The sequence below is a fragment of the Archocentrus centrarchus genome, chromosome 22 (genome assembly GCF_007364275.1).
Source record: "Archocentrus centrarchus isolate MPI-CPG fArcCen1 chromosome 22, fArcCen1, whole genome shotgun sequence".
Classification (NCBI taxonomy): domain Eukaryota; kingdom Metazoa; phylum Chordata; class Actinopteri; order Cichliformes; family Cichlidae; genus Archocentrus; species Archocentrus centrarchus.
In genome coordinates, this window is record NC_044367.1 from 12,193,243 (window position 1) to 12,215,809 (window position 22,567).

General features: G+C 42.0%; 1 protein-coding gene across 1 annotated transcript; it reads right to left on the minus strand.

Annotated features, from left to right (window-relative positions):
- Positions 1 to 13,002: 13,002 nt before the first annotated feature.
- Positions 13,003 to 22,567, minus strand: pkdccb (protein kinase domain containing, cytoplasmic b). Its single transcript, XM_030718868.1, is given in 8 exon segments — positions 13,003 to 14,008; positions 14,272 to 14,448; positions 17,908 to 18,015; positions 18,385 to 18,464; positions 18,803 to 19,074; positions 20,838 to 20,969; positions 21,705 to 22,321; positions 22,324 to 22,567. Coding segments are annotated over 8 exon segments (1,737 nt in total). The 3' UTR covers positions 13,003 to 13,901.

Below are 22,567 nucleotides of genomic sequence, written 5' to 3' on the forward strand. Positions count from 1 at the left end.
CACTTAATTATGAACTATGGTGCCCATGTGTCAGGCATTATTAGCTTCAAGAGCTGCCTACATGGTACTGCATATCTCGGTGGTTTCAGCTGATGTTTCATTTATCAAGGTCTAGTCCAACACAAAGTAGTAAGAAACTGTCAGTCTGCTGAGACGCTGCTGGCTCCAGGTAAGAATGACAGATAGTTTAGTTCGACCCTGAGAGATCAACCAGAATATGCAAGGATGAGCCATTGTTAAGAGTTTCTGTTATCATGAATTATGTGGTAGAAATGTGACCTAGATTCAGTGGGGGGAGAATCCAACAGAGTGTTAGCAGCTCTGTCTGAGAACCCAGAAAAGGCTGCATCACACAGATTGTGACATATACTGCTTTAAAATCCACAACCTCATACATGCACCATTAGTTATTCTGGTAATGCAGTTTCTCACCTGCCATAGAAACTGTGTCATCACTGCGTGAAGCTACAGACCGGTCTGCAATCGTATGAGACAGACATTAGTGCCTCTGTGGCTATGCTAATGTTGCTAAAACTCTTAGAGATGAATATCCTGCAGTACGCAATTGTACCATCTGCTCTCTCCAAAATTAAATATTTTATCCAACTGCCCTCTGAAGACAGTCAGCTCACAAATATTGCAAACATAATGGAGAGAAACAAGGCAAAATCTAATGGCAGCCACACAGTGTAGTGCACTCCTGCGAGCCACACAAGCAGCAGCAATGCCAAATTATGATGTTACCGTTCACAAAAACTGGGTCACCACTTGTGTTTTAATGCACTCTTTCATCGTGAACTCTTACCAGCACTACTAATGTTCAAATCCACTGCCAGTCTCTGTAATATCCTCAGAGACTCGCATTTATTTACACTGACAATTTTACAAGAAACCGAGAGTTGTGGGTGATGTGTTTTTGTGAGTCAGTGTTAATGCAATTTATCTATATTAGCACAAATACTCATTAAGGCTGAAGAGCGGTGTACATGTCATTCTCCAGCCACTCTTCTCCCCATAGTACATACGTATATTTTGAATCTTGTCAGGGTTAAAGAACAGAAAAAAAAAAATCATAGGGCAAGAAATTTATAGTGTATAAGTATTTAAGTATACTGTCTCTTTCACTGTTCAGCAGATGTGATGTTGATCTGTGTTTTCCAACAGTAATACTCAGCTTAGTGTAATCTGACACTGAGTCAAGCTTTACAAGTGTTCACAGTTTGCATAGTTTGTGCATTTGAATCCTATTCTTCACTTTGTTATAAAGTGTCTGAATTGCATCAACTGTCACCAGCTATCAGAATGCAAGCACAGTGATATGATGCATCATATTTTATGATGTAGTTGTTGATGTGTAAAATTTACATATAACTATTCATGTATAGATATCAAATAAAATGTAGTGAAGTAAAAAAAAAAATTTAAATGTGTACAATTTTTGTTAAATGTAGTATATTCACAAATATGCACCTAATTAGGTCATCTGAGTAATTACAAGTACTTGCAGTGCCCCCGCTGGTCTGATAATTCAGGTTTGTATTTTAGTTAACATGAGTTAAGTTTTGGTAGACAGTTTAAAACCAAGTTAGAGTCTTTAGGTACGTTTAAACAAGCATGCTTGCGACCCCTTTGAGAGGACTGACATGAAGAGACAGGCAGGCAAGCTGGAAAAAAAGCAGCTGAATTGAGAGAAAGAAAATAGCATGAAAAGAGGAGAACGTGATCATAAAGGAGGTCTGCTGTAACATTATGAAATTCATAACATCATGACACCCTTTAAAATCATATTACAGCTACCTGAGCGTTCATTGCTCCTCGTCAACCTTTGATACCTCTTCCCGCCTCCTCGTCCCCCCCTGCCTGACCCCTTCGCCTACACACTAATGATGGCATGGAAGTGGGGAAGAAGGTTTATAAACCAGAGTGACTTCTCTAAATCTAATCTATATGTTAATGAAGCATAATTTGGACACAGAAGTAGAACAGAATTGGTGTGATTCAATGGACTGCAATCCATGAAAGTCTATGCAACCACTGCTGCGTGAGGCCATTAAAAACCAGAAAAGAGCCCCGTGCAGGTCAGTAGGAGGGACTGAAATTCATCAGCTTTCTACTGCTGTGAAAATTATTCCATTTATCTAAAGGACAGGAATCTAAATCCACCTCATCACTACCATGAAAACCCAGCAGCACTGTGGTGTGTAATATGGACACACACTGAGTATCCCGGAGTGTACAGGGCTGTGTGTTCTCTCAAGCAACGACAACATTAATCAAATCTGACTCGGCTGCTGAAACACTCATCCACTCCCTCCCCCCATTTCCTGGACAACCAACTCTGGCTCTCTCTTTCTCTCTCCTTCTTTCAGGCACCACCCTCAACAGACTTATACTGTACCTCTCTGATGTTTATCTTGCCATTCTGATTTTTTTTTTTTTTTTTTTTTGCACCTTTAGTGTTCATTGTTCTTGAATCAAATGATTTTCCCTGCACCTGCTGGTCTATTCCTTCCTGTCCCTTTCAAAGTCAGAGCGTCTCAGGTTTTTGGTCAGTTCAGCCTTAAATAACCTCTGTTAAGGTAAGCCTCTGCTGCTTGAGACTTTGTAGTAATTCATGGTAGCAAACTCACACAAAACAGAAGTTCATTGCTCCTAAACCCACATGACAAATGGACCATTGCAGCCGGTTTGCTAAGAAAAAGCTACTTGCTCTCATATTAAGGGCACAGATGGAGGTCTGACGTCAGCAGGCCATGATGCCGTTGCCATAATTTATCTGCATTTCTGAACACACACACTCTAACAAGCTCCCTACTCCCCACAAAGACAGACACATTTAGGTGTGTCCAGGTATATGGCATCTAATGCAGCTGGATGCTGATGATTTTCTGTCACATCATTTTCTATTTATCCTCAGAAGTCTCACAGCTGCTTTTCAGCTTTATTCTTGGTTTCACTTTCTCTGCTTCTTAACCTAATTTCCCAGTTTTTAAACATTCTTTTCCTGCCATAATAGGTGGCTAAACATGCCACCTTTTATGGCCCTGTGCTTTTCCTTTATTCTATGACCGCTACCACCACTACTCATTAAATATACCAATGCTGCCACCTGTAGGACATTAGATGAGCTACAACTTCAAGTGTGTACTAAAATATAAGCGAAAACTACTGACTATATTCTGTGACTGCACTGCTTTTGTGCAGCACACTGTAACAAGGACACATCTTAGTATGTGACAGTAACAAAAGCAGCTTGGGTTTGCTGCTCATTGTCACGGCATTTTGGTTGTTATACTGTCTATGTTTTTCCTATGTTTTTCCCAGCTGGGGACAAAAGGTAAGATACCCGCTGGATAGGTCACAGTCCATGTAAAGCAGACAGACTGCTGATTCTGTTGACTGTAGGTGTGGTTGTCTGCCACACATGTCTTTGGACCATGGGAGGAAACCCACACAGAAAGACTCTAGCTGACCACAAGGTTCAAACCGGGGATTTTCATCTGTTATTCAACAGTGCTGACTACTGCATCACCATGCCGCCCCCAAAACTAGCTAATTAGGATAAAAAAAAAAAAATTTTTTAATCATCAACACAGGACCTACTTTGAACGCAGAATGCATAAATCCATTTGTTTTTCTTAAAGGAACTTTTTTGCTGAAACTGAACTTGAAACCTTCCACATATCTGACTCACTAACCATTAGGCTGCTGCTCTAAACTGCTTATTTCTACAAGTACTGTTTCCTAAACATTGCTTCCTACAGATAACATCTTCACTCTCAGACATGCGCGCACCATTGTTTTTGTCATCTTTGCACACAAACATCTGCTCTTAAAAGGAGACACGGCTGCTTAAAATCTGAAGCATATGGTTTACTGCAACCTAAAAATTGCAATCCAAAGATTTCTAGAGATACAGAATGTCTGCATACAAGCCAAATATGCTTTAAATATTGTGCAAAACATCTGAGACTTTGCCATGTTTGGAAGTAAATGGATTCAAACTCAAGTGTAAAGCTGGAAATATAAATGTACAGCAGAAGCCTTTAAAGTTATGGCACTTTATTAAGTTATGACATCAACAGGACAGAAAGGGCACCCCCCCCCCCCCCCCCAAAACAAACAAACAAACAAAAGAAGACATTTAAAAAGAATCTGCATAAAAAATGAAAGAATCAAAGTGATTTAGCTTATCAAGTCTGATCTCATTTCCAGGCAAATGCAATAAGGAATGATATCATACGATAAGGAGGTGTGGTCGCAGTGTGGTCAGCTCTTCATTAAACACAATTACAAAAATCTTGGCTGAGCATGTCAAAGCTGCAGTTTATACAACTGGCAACTTCAAAGGGTTCTCATTCAGCTGAGTCATGTTTAATTATACTGAAGAAAGAGTCATGCATGGATTGCACCGGAGAGGGGAGAAAACAGCCAACCGTGAGATAAAGGGAGAGGGAGGGGAGACAGAGGTGAGATTGAAACATGAGTGAGAGAGTGCAGGAGTGAAAGGACCAGACAAGGGGAAAGGTTTCTATTTATAACCGATTGTTTCTGTTGGTCTATGAGCAGGGCACTAAGGCTTCATCACCTCTCTTAGGTTGGCTGCACTTGCACAAACTGACCTTTTGCTTAATGCTATGGCATACATACACACACCTTCATGGCCCCATAGCTTTAAAACTGCCAAGTCACATGCAGCACTGTTGTATGAAAACATCCTTCTCACAGGAACAATGGGAGAAACGGACAAGATGCACAGCTTGCCGTGACTTCGCTGCTTCAATCCAACCTGACCCTCATCCTTCATCCTCGCTCTCCTCTCTTTTCTTCCCTGCGCATCTCACATTAAAACTTAAACACAGTCATTCTGCATCATTTTGATGAAACCAGAGGGAATTCACTCCAAGTTTCCATATAAGGCCTCAAGCTGAACCGGCTCCTCGCTGCAGTTGAATAGTTGCTGGGTGAGCTGTCCCAGTGGAGGGCTTAGACTAAAACAGGATGGGCTGAGAAAGACACCCCCCCACCACTCACCCCCTCCTCCCCAAATCCTTCCCCTCCTTCAAACATACACACATGGACAGAAAACACAGACACAACGCAGATGCACAGAATCCACTTTCCAGACACATAAGATCACATGCACATGCCGCATATCTCTTTTCAACACTTGCATGAACATTTTTATACAAAAGTCATGCAAACTGTGATTCCTCTTACCCATAGGTAGTCCCTCACAGTCCGACATGGCCACAGAGGATCGGGACAGTGTATTCTCCTGTCAGTTTCTTATCTATTTGTGCCTCCTTCAGTGTCTGGTCTAGCTCTTTGCCTTCTGCTCTTAGCTCTTAGACTGTTTCGCCCCAGTTGGCTTTCTTACTTTACTTCTGTTGCCTTGTCTGCCTTCACTCTCTCCCTCTCACTACCAATCTGGCAAGTGGCCTTTAGATACGCCAGTCAAACATCGGACACTGTGCGATTGGACACTAAATTTGTAACTACAGCCCTCACTTGGGATACTATTTCTCTTAGATATGGCAGGCCTTTGGGCTATGATGTCATAGTCTTTCTACTACAAGTAAATGTAATCATTAAAATAAAAAAATTATAAAAGGAATTTTGTTCTACATAGCCTCCAACAAAACAAGAAGGCCAAGTCTTTTCCTTAGATACTCAGTATGAAATAACCAGAGCCACATTTGTTTTCCAGTGTGCTTTTCTCTTTATCCTTCCAGCCTGTAACAGAAAACTTCCAGTTAACTTCTGATCCCTTGAGAGACAGACTGGCTCAAACCTGGCAGAGTAGTTCAGTATTTTCGACAGCGGTCGCTTTTCTTTCCTGCAGGGGGCGGTAGTGCCTCATTGAGCAGTGGCCTCTTTGCATTAGCAGAGATCCTGTGTTCCCAGTTCCTCAAGTAGCCTGGATACCAGGCAAATTCCAAGATCAAGTGACTCCTCAAGACTGCAGTTTTGACAGCTAAACATAAACTCAGTCAGTGCTGGGTATTGTTTCCTATAAATAAGTCAGAGGCCAAGTTTATGAGTAATTCCTTTTACTCTGTTTTTACTAAATACAGTCAAACAGACAGGAAGCAGAAAAACAGGTCTTTCTTTAGTGGCGAGACAAGGAGCGAAGAGACAACATAAACAAACAGAAGGTAAAAGCTGAGCAATTGATCATCCACATCAGCTTTCACTCTGGTTTTAAATCCTTTTGTAATGGAGGAGACAAAGAAAAGTGCTTGCCAGGCACTTCATAATGCTGTGCGAATTACCGGCCTACTTGCCCGCAGCTTTTATTGAATTCACTGCCAGCCTTTCCACACTTTTAGCTCTGAATTACTTCTCGGCTTACTCAGCTGACCCTTTGTCACTTGACTGGGAGGATTAACAAGAGGGGAAGGTTCAGCATGTGATTAAGTGGGGTCAGATGGAAGACTTTTCCAGCAAAACCAGTGTCAGAAAGGTTGGGATTAAGTGCCAGGGGACTGGGGTTATCTTGAGATTTTGAGAGAACACAGGGGATGAGATGTTAGAGGGTTTCCTGCGCTGTTATCTGTCCACCAGAGCTGTCAGTAACCCCACTGCCCTCCCACCCCACAGCAGCCCTGCATTCACACTGGGACCAGCTTTGCTGTTTGATCTCCAGCTCTTGTTTGCAGAGGAGCTTGAAGGCCCTTTTGTAAACACAACCTAAACCTTCACCCCATAGAGACCTCTCGACCCCATGAGATCTGGCAAACAGAAAGTGAACCAGCCGCCACTGTGCCGGTTTTTACTCACATGTAATTACTGTGGCTGAGGTAATGTCAGACTGGTGCCCAGATTGTGTTTAATTACACTGTAAAGCAGTTGAATACAAGTTTTCAGGCTGTATATTGTATTAGCTACATGGTAACAGCACATGTACACAAGGAACCAGGTTACTGGGAGATCCAGGACATTTAAAGCACTTATGATCCCTGCAGTCCTCTGGTCACCATAAAACCTACATTAACTTACAGTTAGAGGTTTGTTTTTAACTTAATCATGAATAAATTACAGTAACAACAATGATAATACTGACGATTGCTTGATGAAATACACAGTCTTTGCGAGCAGCAGTGGTGAATGTCACCAGTCAGTAAAAGTGTGATCCAGAAAAACACACACAAGCTGTGATCCTTTATGTCGATTTTTCAGCCAAGACCTTTTTAAATCGAGCCAGCTGCAAAAACTGACATAAGAAAAATGCTGAATATCGATATGTAGCAGGTGTGTTGTATTCTGGCACAAAACATACCATAAACTTTATCTGTAATTAACTCAAATTTAATCCATAACTTGATGATTACACTTTTTGATTGCCGCCCTAACAGCACAGATCCATGCCATCAGTGAGCCATTTTCATTGTTAAATACAACTAGGACAAATTAGCGCTTTTGTCTTTAATTGCCAATCATATAATTTTCATTAATACTTCATTATTAATACTACTGTATATTAAATGGAAACATTTTCTCTCCACATTTTTCTGTGTGTTTGAAGTGCAGATTAGTTCTGTGTTTCATACACACACCAGATGCATTAATATTCACCATGTGGGGATGTTTACTTGATGCTCAGACTTTGTTGATCTTTGTTCACTGGTGTGCACTTGCACTCCAAATAGTTTCAAAAATAAAATAAAAAAAATGAAGATTTTTATTGACTTTTCTCATCACTGTAGATAAACATTTGTTGAACTGTTTAACTGCAAATGCTACAGCTCACCTCCATACTCTAGACTGTTAATAAAAGACGTTCAGTGTTAGTTTAAATGTGACACCGAGCAGATTTCAAAACAAAAGATATTTGAGAGTTTTGAACAATTACAGGTGTCTATGAAGGGTAATCTGGGCAAAAAGGCCTCTAGCCTACTTTAATAGGTCTATGTTAATGATGCTTCAATAGCTACAGTAGCTGTGTGTGCAGGTACTAATGAACTCTTAATAGTGTTAAATCTAACAGCCTCCAAATGATTCCACTAACTGTTTTATGGCCATGTGGGCAGAACCCTAATTGGGGACTTGTGGATTCACAGCTTTCTTAACAACCTGCACTCGGAAACAAAACCTGTTCTCCTTTCAGCTGAACAGGGAGAACAATTACTTTGATTTCCCGTCACAATTTTAATATATAATCTATTTATGTCATAGTGTTTTTATTTAAAATGCAATTCAAATGAATTAGTTCATGTTTTTGTTTCCAAGCCACTGCAAACATCAAAAACTAGAACAGTACATTTGTAAGTATCCAAGACATATAAAAAGCTAAATGAAAGACATCAATGATATATAATTATAAAATAAATGGAAAAATATCTAAATCCCTAAAACAGTTAAAGGAAGAAAGAGTGTATCTACTTTTCAATATGATTTTTATCTTTATGAAAAACCCTATTTCACACCCCTCAGGTTGAAACATGTCAGTGGCTCACCCTGTCTGTGGTTTTCAAGAAAAACAGATTTCAAATTAAAAGTCTTCAGTGCATTAACTGAATTTGTCTATAATCTTGTGACTCAGAGGGGGTCTACAGTGTATCTGTGGTAGAAGATTAACTGAAGAGAAGGAAGTCTTCCTCTGCCTGGGGGCAGCAATCCCCCCACTGAGAAACAGCCAAGGTGTGACAGAGGGGATTCCAGAGCAAGTAACAAAAGGCAGACACTTTGATTTGAACAGCAGTGGTAGTCAGAAGCACACACACAGAAACACACTCGCATACACAAACCACAGTTCCTGATCCTCAGCAGCCCTGCCCTCAGGTTTCAGCCGGCTGAAAGACGGGGGAAACTCCAGATGCTTTACAGCAGTTGTGGGCTGCGACTCAGTAGAAGACGGTTGCTGTGGAAGAGTGGCAGGAGGGGGGACACTGATGCAGGGTTGGAGTTATGTTGGCTATGAAGTGGAACAATTTAACAACAGCGGCGGAGGCCTAAATTAATAGCAAAGCTATGGAGGTTTTGGCCTGAAGGAGTGTTTCAAACAGAGAGAGAGAGAGAGAAGGCAGCAGCAGCAACTGAAAGGGGATGGGTGGGGTGAAAGGAGGCTCCACAGACTCTGTATGATGGATGGACTGGTGAGGAAGAGAGGGGAGGGAGTGAAGGGGGGGAGTTCAAAAGAAAAATGACCCAGACTGCTGCTGTGATATAGCGGGAGGGAATGCAGGGTAGGGAAACATGTGGGGTTCTCATAATGAAGAGGGGTTTTGCAATACCTCCACAGCTCCATACTAAAACACAAAGATATTGAATAAATATAGACAGATGCTAATACCAGCTACCCATTGTGAAACAAACTCTACAGCAGTTCTACTATACTCCTGAAAGCTGGGTAACAGGTCCGTGGAGATGTCACTGGATACAACACTAAGCTATTAGACCTTTCAAGATGTCTCTGTGGCTTTAGTGGCAGGCATAAACCTTTTGACTGGGGTTAACTTCAGGGCTTTTAAAACATGATCCAGCCACACCCCCTCGCCCTGATGCAGACAGGCAGAAATGAAAACCTCTCCTCACACACACACCTACTTGCTCTCTCCTTTAGGGCCTGCTAAAGCCATTATGGCTCTAAAAGAGATCATATCGTCTCCAGGCAGACAGACAAATAGTTAGCTCGACAGTTAGATATGCCTGCAAACTAAGACGCCTCTGTGCTTGGGACAGGCCGACTAAATGTCTGGCTACTCTTCAGAGGCTCTCAGGTGTGACCAGCCGGTCTCGTGTGTACCACAGCCAAAATGGCAGACAGACACAGAGGTGTTTCTGTGAGCCCCGAGTCAAGTGAATATCTGCTCTATCTCCCCCCCGTCACAGGCAGCATACGCTCCCGCGAGCAACTCGAACACAAGCCAGATCTTCTTTCCTACAGAACTATGCAGGCTTTCACTCAGTTAATGCATATTTTTAGTCTGAGCCAAGGTCAAACATTTCGCCAGAGACCTTCCTGACACATAATTTCTCCCAGCAGCTGTGGTTTCTGACATTTGATGACTAACTTTGCATTTGAATCAAAGACTTTGGCCAGACCACAAATGCAATGCACTAGGATTTTAAGTGGGGATGATGGAGCCTTTGGTTCTTAGCTTAGTCACAGACGTCTTTTTCACTGAACTAACACCGTTGCATCAGTGGAGCCTGAACCCAACAGAAGAAGCCCTAATGCCCCCCCCCCCCCCCCTGCACATATGCACGCACACACATGCACGCACACACATGCACGCACAAGTGTTCCCTAAAAATTGCTGATGGCTTGTTTTCATGAAGTTATATTATTTCCAGATGGAGGTCATGAATAAAACCTGACGGAAACAAGTCGGGTGAAACTGGAAACTTAAAAAAACAGAAATGGAGGGGTATGGAGCTGGGTAAAAAAAACAATCATTCTCCTCCCCCGCTCATTCTCTGAGCCTTTCAAAAAAGGCCAACTTGTCAATTACACGCCTAAAAAACAGGAACAGTGTACCACACAGGAACACATGGACAGGAACACCATGTTTTAAATGTTTGACTGCAGTGAAAACATCCGTAAACAAAAACAAATTCTGGGGGAAAAAAATTGCCCAAACTTCAAATCTCCATAAATGGTTTCAGCCAAAAACAGAGGGTGGGGGGGGATTATTTTTAGACTCACTGAACATGCTGTGAAGATCTACTCGGGGTACCCCAGGGCTCTCCAGCAAACCTAAGCATAAAGAAAGACGTATTGTCGTGCCTTTAGTGCACACTGCATGCAACCGAATAACCTAATTAATCTATCAACATTCTGCATTTGCAATGCATTTCAAAACATTTGAGCATAAAGCAACATATGCAACCTTTGCACGAGGCCAAAACATCCATTAGCTCTGTCATGAAGACTGCCAAGACAAACCAGTCTGACGCCAGACGTCTTCCTCTCCTGAGCTGATGTGGAGAAGGACGAACCACAGCTGTAGGTTTCAGTAAATTACAGCTTATCACTCGAGGGATTGTTCCCTGCATTATCGAGGTGAAGACCCCATCTGAGGATAAATCCTGCGATGAGCACACGAGTCAGCAATTCATTGTTGGTGCTGCTCCAAATTCCTTAGATGTGATTGGTGGGTCCCGACCTGCGTGTGCGCACAAATCAATTAAAGGGAATGCCAGGATTTTGATGAGAGGATTCACACCACGCTCATACTGGGACAATGAATAATGAAGCTACAACTTCAAACCTAAGTTAGTTAGCTTAGCACAAAACAAGTGTATATTCAGAGGTATAAATGGTTCTTTTTTTGTGCCATCACACCATGTCTTGGCAGGGAGCTACAATTTTACTTCTGAAATAGTGTTTAAAACTACACCAACGCACTCATTTCATAATTTAGTGTATTTAAAAGGTAGCTGTAGCCACCATCACAGAGGTGGACATTTTGGCAGTTGCAGTCTTGTTTTTCTTCAGCCAGAAATGACCATATTTGAACCTAGTTATCAGCTAGCACTAGCTTACTTTGCTGATATAACAGGTTACTTTGTAATTAGTGTTAACTTACACATGAAGTACTATAATTTGACTCACCAAAGAACAAAGTTGCACACAAACTTGGATGTCATTGTGAATACGGACCACACAGCAAGCCATATTGAATTCATTTTTCAAGCCTGGAGGTTGTCACTTGATAAAGGTGTTTTTTAAAGGTTAGGGTAGGCTTATGAAAAGGACCTGTGTGGTATAGGGAAGGGATGTGTCATACAGTAAAGTGGGTGTGCCCTGCCCTTAAACAGACTGCAAGTAGACCCTTACTTTTGTCTGTCATCATCTCTCTGTGAATCCTGTTCTCTGACATATTTAACAGGCTAAGCTCAAACTGCTACTAGTGTTTCATTTTTACCTCACAAAAGAGCTCACAAATCAAATTGTGATAATTTTTGTTGTGATTTTTTCTGTCACCCCCCCCCTCGCTTCTCCAGTCTGGATATAACTCTGCTTACTGTTGTACCAATAAATTATGTATTGGGAAAGTTTTCCCATCAGGCAACCAGTCCTTCTAGTTAGTCCAGCTGTTGGTTTTGTCTTATCTGAGTCAGACTCCTTATCTTGATCATCTGGACTCTAATCAACCAGCTTTGTCCAGACAACACGGGGCCAATTTAAGGCAAAGAGAGAGACAGGGACATGCCCTTTCAAGTCAGTGGCGTTGGTATGGATGAATGGTAGAGAACTCACCACAAAGATATCTGGAATTCACTGCTTCCATTTTTGCTTTTCTTTATGCAGTAAAACTGAGCGACGTTTTCTGGCGTGATTGCAGGCTTACATTCTTGAGAATTTAAACAGATTTTTATCGCCTTTTAAACTCACAATATTTGAGTTTTAGCTCAGCAGATAATATATGAAGTGCTATAGATGACATGTGGCAGAGAGCTCTAATTTGTATCACATCACGGGTATTTTTTAAGTTTTTTCCTCCTAACAAACTGAGTAGCTGCTGAATTTGACTTTACAAATCCTTCCACCCTGCAGACCTGCCCTTATCTCAACCTCACCAGGTTCCTCCTGGCAGGCACAGATGGCAGCCCATTCGTGTGCTAACCACAAACTGAGCTCTGATTGTCCTGGTGTCTGCCTTTGTCTTACAGTAATGCCCCCCCCTCTCACCATGAGAAAGGGTTGATAAGTAAGCCAATTTACATGTATTAATTAAGGCTCATAATGAGCTCAGCGTGATGGGGCATTTGAATGCATTCCTCTGGTATTATGCAAACTCTGCAGAGCGCCCTTCCTCTGAGCCATTCAGATGGGCCAAAGATAGTGGATGTGGGGGCATGCGAGAAGATAAAGGGCTTAAAAACACATAGAAAACCAGGTCAGTATGCACATTCAAGCTTCCCTTCCCCCCACAGAAACACACAAGAAGGTGTTAATGAGAAATAAACAGGCTGTTAGTTGTATACACTGAATACAATAAAAATGCAAATAACCACAACTGAAAAAAAAGTAGAAACATTATATTTATATATCTTTAAAAACTGTAAAAATGTACAAGCATAACAAGGGAAGTATAAAAAAAAACAAAAACAAATGGCAAAAGAATATTTTTTCATTGAAAATAAAAGTATCACCCACAAGGTGCATGTAAGCTGTAATGCACAAACATGCAAGAACAATTACAGTACATTTGATCATATAAATATTTAGGAACTAAACACTATAACTAAGTGCACAAAAGCATCTAAAAAAAAGAAAAAAGACTGTGCTCTGGAATGGTTTTGATCATCTTTGCTCATTGTTGATGTGTAAATGCTTACATGGTTGTTGCCATCTCATACGACAGTGCAGCTAAGCCAGGGAACCATGGAAAAAACAGCCACAACCTCATTGCATTAACATCAAAGTATATTTGTATAAGAGCTTGTTTTCTTTTCTCGTCCTCGTGCTTCAAACACTGTTCCTATTACCTCTTTGGTTTTAAAAAAATCTGACTACAGGGACCCGGCCTCACACTGAAAGCTGACACACATGGCAAATAAAGGCAAAGTTTAAAAAAAAAAGAAAAAAGAAAAATGTCAAGGGCACAAGGCTCTCCCTCCTTAATTGTACCTGAAGGGAAATCCCTTTAAATAGTAGCTGGCAGAGGGAGTGAGCTGGCAGGCAGATCAAACAGTCACCGAGCAAGAAGCCCTATAAATACATCACATTCAGTTGCTCACTTCAAACGCCTCCTCGTCAGCCCGGTCTCTACGCTGCTCCCGCAGATCCACCGTGCTGCGCTCGACTCGTTAAACAGGAGGACACAGTTCTCTTCTCAAGCGCCACGTCTCGCATTACTTCCCATTGCCCCGCTGCGTGCCGACTCTCCAACCCACTTCTCCAAGAACTCCCCTTGGACAGAAGCGCGTTCGCTTAGCTCGATTATACGTCACACCGTCGACTTTTCAAGAACTTTGGTCTTCTTTACATAAACTTCTGAAGTCCCATCAGGCACCAGGTGACTGAAGCCGCTCCTGAAAGAGGCTAGGAGGCGGCCTGCAAAGTACAAAAGAAAGAGAGAGAGAAAAGAAAAGATCCATGTTGAACACAGTGGCAACATCAAAAAAACTGACATGTCCTGGCTTGAAAATCTTAACTGTGTATATTTTAACTTTTAAAAAGCTTCATTAGAAGATTAAAGGGGTAGCAGCTGTGTCCTTCGCACTTCTAGTCATGCGGCAGGTGAGCTTTTCCATACCTGCCTGATAATGGAAGAAATTTACTGTGCTTGTAGCACCAGCAGAGGAGGCTTTACTAACCTGTCCATGTCTTCTGTCCCGTCAGTGTGAAGCTGTTACACTGAGAATGGGAGTTACAGATGTGCGCTGCCTCTCTGGCACTGTGGACTGACAACACGCAGCCCTGCTGGCTGTAGGATGGCCAGCAACGGTACTCCACATTCCCAGAAGTCCCCATCCCTCGCATCACAGTGTAGTCTAACCACAGAAGAAGAGATGCCACTTCAATACATGAGGCTGCTGAAAGATTTTGGAGCATTCTAGGCATAAACATGGAAGTTTAATAATCCCCAGAGGGAAAAACTAATACAGAAAAGAATACTGTTGGGAAAAAAAAGGGCAAAGGCAATACTTCTACATTACTACAAACTATTGAATATAACTGATATATAGTTAAAGCATGCATGCATTTATAGTCATACATTTTATTTGGATTACAGTGTCTCATAGAAACAGCAGACTGTCGTTTCAGTCGGGCATATTTAAAGAACAGATATTCTTATGATAAAATGACAAAACAATATAGGTGTGAAAATGTAAATACACTGTTAGCAGAGGCAGCATTTAATATTTTTTGATGTTTATAGTCCTGAAATGACCTTAAACCACTGACATATATTCTTATGTACACATTCACACATTAAGATGAATCAGTATCTTTGCTGGGATCTATGACAATTTAGCCAACAGCTAATTATCATTTTGAATTATTAATTAATCTACTTTTTTTTTTTTTTTTTTTTTTTTACACAGAAATAGTTTAGTCAGTAAAACACCAGGAAATAAATATTAATTAAATAAAAAAAAAAAAAACTTTTACAAGCCAGTGTAAACAGGCATTACAAAATGCTTTTTGCTTGAAAAATGACGTATTTTGCTTTTGCTCAACTAACTTATTAGGGGACAAATTGTTTCAGCAATGTTTTTGTTTCAAACGCCAAAGCAGAACCTCCCGCGTCTATCATCATCTCTAATTATGTGTCAAACGTTTCATTTGACACCAGTTTGAGATTTTTGCTCACAAACTCTGGTCTGTGCACGCACACACACACACACACACACACACTCTTAATCCACTTCATCGTCCACTTTCCAAACATTTGTGGTACATTCATCATTATAATTCTTCCTGTCAGACGTCTTGTGGATCTGGACTTAAATCATCTGCTACACATTAGCAGGAGCCATGAGAAAAAGGCATGCTCACATATGCCTGCATGCGTGTGCGCGCACGCACACACACACACACACACACACGAAAATGGACAAAAGCCTTGCCTGTGAGCTTGTACGGAGGAGGCTCACTGTTACAAACTGTTAACCTTCCTAAATGGCAGGAGGCGGTGTGTGTGTGTGGGAGTATTGTTAAGAGGAAAAAGACACGAGGATCTGCCTTCTGGCTCTGAGAAAAGGGAACAAGGAGAAGGAGTGTTTGGAGGATCCTTCTCTGGGGAGAAAAAAAAAAAATGAGGCCTGCTGGGGGTGGTAGACCTCAGCTGTTAAAGAGACAAAGACATATAAGTCTCTGTGTTTAAGATGAAGAATGGGAGAACGGACCTCATTTTCCCTTAATATATAGAATATCAATTACATTGAATTTATGACCCAGCGTACACAGACTGAGTCCTTACAGTTCTGTACACAGCTGAATTTATAGTCACTGCAGTTTTAGGAAACTACAGTAAATCTTCGTCACATTCTCCTCCATCACATCACAAATGATCTCAGCTGTGGACAAGCTACATCCACATTACCAATGAATCTGCATCTGTCAGCAATTTCAAATTAGGACTGGGGACCTGATGAGTCTCCCTCCCTCTCTTTCACACACACACACACACACACACATATATACAGACATTATTACACAGACTTTAGCTCTGTTGCCATTTGGCTTCTCTTATAAAGATAAGTTGGGTCTTTGGCTGCAGTTCTGTTTTTTTTTCTTCGTTTTTTTCCCTTTTATTTCCTTTAAGGGGAAATGTGTTAATTCATGCAATTTTTAATATACAATCCCGCAACTACTCAGTTTTTTTTCCCCCTCGGGGTGTTTAATAATTTAAAAAGACAGCTCTGTCAGATCAGTCACGTTGGAAATGATTTATTACAGCAGCAGAACAGAGTTTGGTTTCTTTGCTCTGAGCTCATCACTCCTTGCAAATATGTTCCATATAAGACTGGGGAGTGATGAGAAAATATCCCCTTGGAGTGTGCAAGTGAATGCTGGGGAGGTGGAGGGGGTTGAAGCAGCAGGAGCCCTGACATATGTCAGAGGGTGATACTGGAAATTTTGCAACTTAAATTCTGACCCTGCCTCAAACTGGGACGGGTGTGCTTAGTATATAACGTGAGGAGAGTGAGGCATGTTACGTGTGTGTGAGACACAATGAACTAGCCTTCAGGCTTTGCTCCTTTCTCTATATTTTTTGAAAGTTACTCATTTGGTGAGAATTAGATGAGATGATCGATCTCTTTTTCCATGTTAGTACAGTAAGCATGCAGTTAACCAGGAACTGGAATGAGGGAAATGTAAAAGAATAAATTAGAAAAATATCAGTTCCCTTTTTGTTAAATCTGTGCAAAACCTGAAGTGTGAAAACAATCAGGACCGACTTTAAAAACAGTCTCTTATGGAGATTTTTTTTAAGCATTGATAGAGAAAAGCTGGCTATTTCCCCCATTTATAGGAAATTAGGCTAACCAGATGCTGGAAAGAGTTGAATTCTCCACGTGAGTGAGCCACGAGCTTTAATTCCCCCCAGTATGTGAATCGAAAAGCCAAGCTGGGCTCAAAACAGGCTTTTCCTCCACCCACAAATACCTCTGCTTCAGCTAATATGCTGAATTAATAAACATACACACACACATATATATATTTTTTAAGTCTTATCACACATGCTCAGCAGCAGCAGCAGCAGCAGTTGTCTCCTGGCACCTCCTTGTTAAGCTGAAACATTCCCTCCCGGTGTCAGCCTCGGCACCAAGGCCTCTTTACCCCGAATCTGTGATTAAATTCACAAAGTGCTGCTATATAAACAGTCCAGCATCTGGGGGACGGAAAAATCTCACCACAGGAACGCAGCCAGTCATTCTGTTATTAATATTTCATACGGCTGAGAGGAACGGCGGGGGGAAGGTGAAGGGGGGGTGGGGGGAAGCAGTGGAAACGAGTTGGAGAGAAGAAAAGTGAAGGACATTCAGTGCTCATGCTGAGTGAATACAGAAGGAGGACAAAAAAAAAAAAAAAAGTTTGAAAGACTGTTTACGTGGCTCTTCTGCACAGCACAATAAAAAAACCCAAAACAAAAATACATTGTGTTTTTCTTTTTTCTTTAATGAATGGCGGTTCTGCTCTCTAAGCCAGAGACATGCAAGATTAATCTCACTTTGTTGGTCTTGTCCTCTCATTCCAGCTGCCTAATAAACCTGTCAAAACAGCCCCTTCATTTTCTCTCTTTTTTCTTCTTTTTTTTTCTTTTTTTTCCAAAATAGAAAATGAAAACACAGGTGTACACTCTGCTTTTCTCTGCAAGTAGATTAAAAAAAGAAAGAAAGCCAAGCATTCTCTGCACACACACACACACAAAAAAGGAAACGGGTTCACAAGAGAGCCCAGTGTGCTGTGTATAAAGCAGCCTTCATTCCACGAGCTCTTACCTCTGATTATTGATGGAGGCAGGTTGTCCAGGTGTAGGCCAGACTTGTAGAGGAGGAGGATGTGTTCAAAGGCCTCCAGAGTCTGATTGATGTCAGCTTTCAGCTCCCCTGGACACACACAATGAATTCAATCTGGTTAAAGACTTAAGTGACTACAGGCATACAGTCAGCCATTATATCCATAATCCATAATGGCTTGGGGGGGGGGGGGGGGGGGGGGGGGGTTAATATATATATATATTATATATACACATACATATATATACACACACACTATGATGTCTAATCCTAGTTGTGTGATCTCTACAAATAACAGCTTGTACTCATTACCGTGTTACATGTCATGATCTTGTCTTGCTCATTAAATGAAGCACTTAGGCAGAGGCATGTCATTACACGACTCCCGTAATAGAAAGATTTGCTTTCTGATCTTCAGTAGTGAGCGTCCTGTCATGTCGGGACGACTCTCATCCTCACCTGTGGCGTTCATGATGCGGTCTACCAGGTGTGTGAGGCTGGGTGGGGCCTGGTGAGGCAGCAGGTAGGTGAAAAAATACCTAAGGCCAGGCAAAGAGACAGAAAGTTAGGCAAGCCCCATCACATAGCCGTCTCGTGCGGTCTCACACGTAAAGCTCATAAAGCTGTCAAAAACTCCAAACCATTTTTAAAAGGAAATTACTTTTTTTTTCTTCCCTCACTGAAGCTAACAATGCATTCATTACACTTTCCCCATCATACTGCGAATTTCCAGCTGCCCGTCTCCACTATCAACACTTCTGGCGTCAGCTCGGTCTATATTTATGCAGTTACCCGTGCGGCGGCTGCTCCACCAATCCATCACATGTCTATCATGCAGTAAAGCTGTCACTTTTTAAATTTTTTTTTTTTTTTTTACGTGTTGGCATTGTAAATGTTCCTCTTCTCATTTAGCCCTTCACACACACCCTGAGCCGAGCAGGGCAGAGTGAAGTTTCTGTGTGGAAACTGGAGCGTGCAGTCTGCATCTGTGTGACAGGTGGTCTCCTCTGCGCTGGCATCATCCAGGTCCGTGAGCTTCAGAGAGCCAGACACGGTGACAAACTGCCGAGGCTGGAAGTCCAGCAGGCCCACAGAGCCCAGAGGAGACCGAGAGAGGAAGTGGAGGAGCCTGACCAGGTCCAGACACACCTGGAGATCAGACACATCAAAACCCAATCAGCTGGACTCACGACAATGATGAAATATTGCTCAGGAATGGCATATTGGCCTTGTAAATCTAAACACATAATAACTAAAGCCTGAAACAACCAATTAGTCAGGAGAAAGTTCAGTTTATAACCAGTCATTTATCAAGTATCTACACAGCTGTCTAACATTTTTCTTTTAAGTTAAGGTTTTCAATCAAATATTAAATAAAAAAAAAAAAAAATCTTATCAAATACAAATGTAAAGATCTGGACGCTATGAATTATGTTTGATTTTCATACATACTTTCAGGCATGTTATGCATTAAATTTGTCTGAAACGAATGATTATTAACTCATTTAATCATGAGGGCCAGAAAAGAAAGTACACTTTTTTGTTTTGTCATACCAGCAGCACAAAACCCCCAAATATTAAATTTTCTATGATAAAAGAAAAATACCAAAAATTGTTTTTTGCAGAACCTCAAAGTATTGTTTTTAGCACTTTTTTCTAAAAATGACTTAAGGCATTTTTAATACTCAAAATAACCATTTATTTTTAACTATTTCAACACAGATTAATTAATAAAATAAATAAACAGCAGTAAGATTAAACAATGAAAAAAAATAATCATAAGTAATTGCCTTACTTGTAACTGCAAAGTTTAGTTCATTATACGTATATTTTTGAAAATCTTTTGGTTCAATGAAAATCTTTTAAAAATATTAGTTTTCAAATTGAAACTGACTTGTTTTTTCCCCCCTAAAAACTCAGAACACTGGAGGATTTAATCCGGTTTAATTAAACAGCTAAAAATGGATAAAACTGTAAGCCTTGCAAAAGCCTTCCCTTAAAAGACGGTTCACCAACCACATTTGCAAACCATTTCCCCGACACTGTTTTTATAGTACTCTTTAAATCCTATAATAAAAACAGAGAGAGGGGAATGAGTAGACTACCAAAAGCAAAATTAAAGCATTAGCCATGCGCTAAAAGTGCATGAAATGCTTCTGTCACACTGCAAACATAACTGCAGTGTTAGGTAATGCTTCGAGTCTCCTGGACGTCACTTGGTGGGATCGGGGCACAGCAAAAACGGGGCTGGCTGAAACCAAACACCCCTGGATTACTGAAGCCTGCACAGATGCGATGTAGCTGAATGGGGCCAAGCAGCTCGAGCGGTTGGTGGTGGTGGTATTATGAACCGCTATTTGGGTGATGCAGCAAAATGATGCCCAGAGTTGAGATGATACGTGCAGAATGCCAAGCTACTTTTGCCGGTCCAAAAACAAAACATGCATGCTCAGGCACCCCCCCCCTTCCCACCCACTCTCCCTTTCAAACACATCCATGCGCGAAGACAAGCATATCTGAATCCCTGGAGTGTAAATTCAGCCTTTGTTTGGCTTCCACTGTGGAACATACCTGTGATTTGGGGGGGGGGTTGTGCTAAAGTGTGTGCGTGTGTGTGTTAGGGATGACATTCCCAGCCATAAGTGGATTAACTCCAGGGCCCATCACTGTTCCAAACCTTGGCCTGATCAAATACACTGAGGGACAGATGTCAGGCCTCCAGCAGTTTCAAATATCGGCCTGCCTCGTTTTTCAACCTTCACCTTTTCTGCCAGCATGAACAATGACCTGCACATGCTCTTTGCACAAAGAGTGTGAGAGACACTTCCAGCTTCCCAGTGCGTCTGCAGTGTATGAGACAAATGACAGAACATGCTTTTCGACAGCTGAGGAGCAGGAACTACGGTGCTTACTCTGAATCTGTCCTCCCAGGGGCTCTGGAGCAGCTGGATCATCTGGAGAGGGTTCCCCTGCTCCAGAATGACTGTGACTCTTCCTCCCTCTCCTCCTCTTCCTCCTGGGCCTCCTGCACAGTGACCTTTGAGCTGCAGAGTGGAAAATAACTGGGTTACGCCACAGTACAATGGAGAAAAGCTGGGTCAGTTATGCCACTGTTGGTTTTGCATTTTAATTCTTAAAAAAAGAGAGAGAGAGAGAAAGCAACAGGTTAAAGTGTCTAAATGTTTTGAGCAAAGGGAGGATACAGTGTGGTGCCAACCTCGCTCTCGCAGTTATGACTTGTGATGGAAAAATTATGTTACAGTCAACAGAATTCAGTACATTTGTGGAATGCATCGAGAAAGAAACCCATCGGTTTAAGCTCAAACTTCTTCTAAATTGGGTAACAGTAACAGTTTGATTGAATAAGCGCCGGGGGGGGGCAGATGCAACCAGGGATAGTAGAGAGGACAGAGGCACATTGTCTGCTCTCGCTAAACTGGACCCAGAGGTCAGAGGAGGGTCAGTGAATTTAATTTAATTAGATGGGAAGGCCCTGCAGCAACCTTTCATCCAGTTCAATGTGTGTGAAACAAAAGGAAAATGTGAGCTGTAGTACAAGGATTATGGAAAATCTTCACATTATCCAGTTCCCCAGCTGGAGCGCTCAGAAGTCAACAGTAGCTTCTGAAACTTCATAGTCCTTAAATAAACACGGAGGTGGAAAAATGCAAGCTAAAAATGTTCTTTTAGTATTTGAGCTGCAATTTGCATTGATACAAAGTTGTTTTTAAGGGGGTTTGAAATGTAGACATTCGAGACAGAGCGAGAGGAAACTTCACCTTAATGACGTTCGGATGCTGCAGCCTTTGCAAAAGCACCATTTCTTTCTTCAGCTTGAAGGAAACGAGCTCACGACAGCCCTGAGGATCTTTAAAATCCTCCACGCACTTCCCCATGTCTATGCCCTGCTCGTTGACGAGTTTCAGCGCCACAGGCTGACCTCCGGCCAGATTCACTTTGACAACCAGCTTAGTGTATCCAGAGCCGAGGATCTCCACCGCCTGCATGTCCACCAGAGAATCACAACCCATTTCATCCAGATGCGCTTTCCGGGAGCCAACTGTGATCTCATTCCATAGACTGGAATCCAAAGTCGAGTCGTGCTGGGAAAAATGCCGACTTTCTCCTAACAGTCCGTTTTCACCACCACCATCATCATCATCACCACCAGGTGAAAGCAGCGGAATAATTTCTTTCCGCCTCTCGCCGAGCTGGTAAATCAACGCCTCGCGGAGCGACGCTAACTCCTCGTCATCACCAGAAGTTGCTGTAGAAAAGTGCGATGTTCTTGCTCCAAACTGCTGCACGCTGCTGATCAGAAGTGCCACCAGAACTGAAAGAACCACGAAAGCCAGGAGGGCAGCCGCGCGTAAAGAGCTGCCCATCCCGGGCATTTTCCTCTGGCGGCACGGATACCGCTGGCAAGACGTACAGCCGCCGGCGGAGGTAACCACCCTCTCAAGTGAAAGGGCTCCTGACTTTCTACAGGGAGAAATGATCGGCTCCTTGTTTCCACCTCCCCGGGAACTCCCTCTAGAGGTGTGTCCTGCCCGCTCGTAACTTTACACCCGCTGGACAACTTTGCAGGAGAGCTCGACCTCACGTTGTCACTCAGTGTAGCTGAATTTACAGCAGCAGCCAT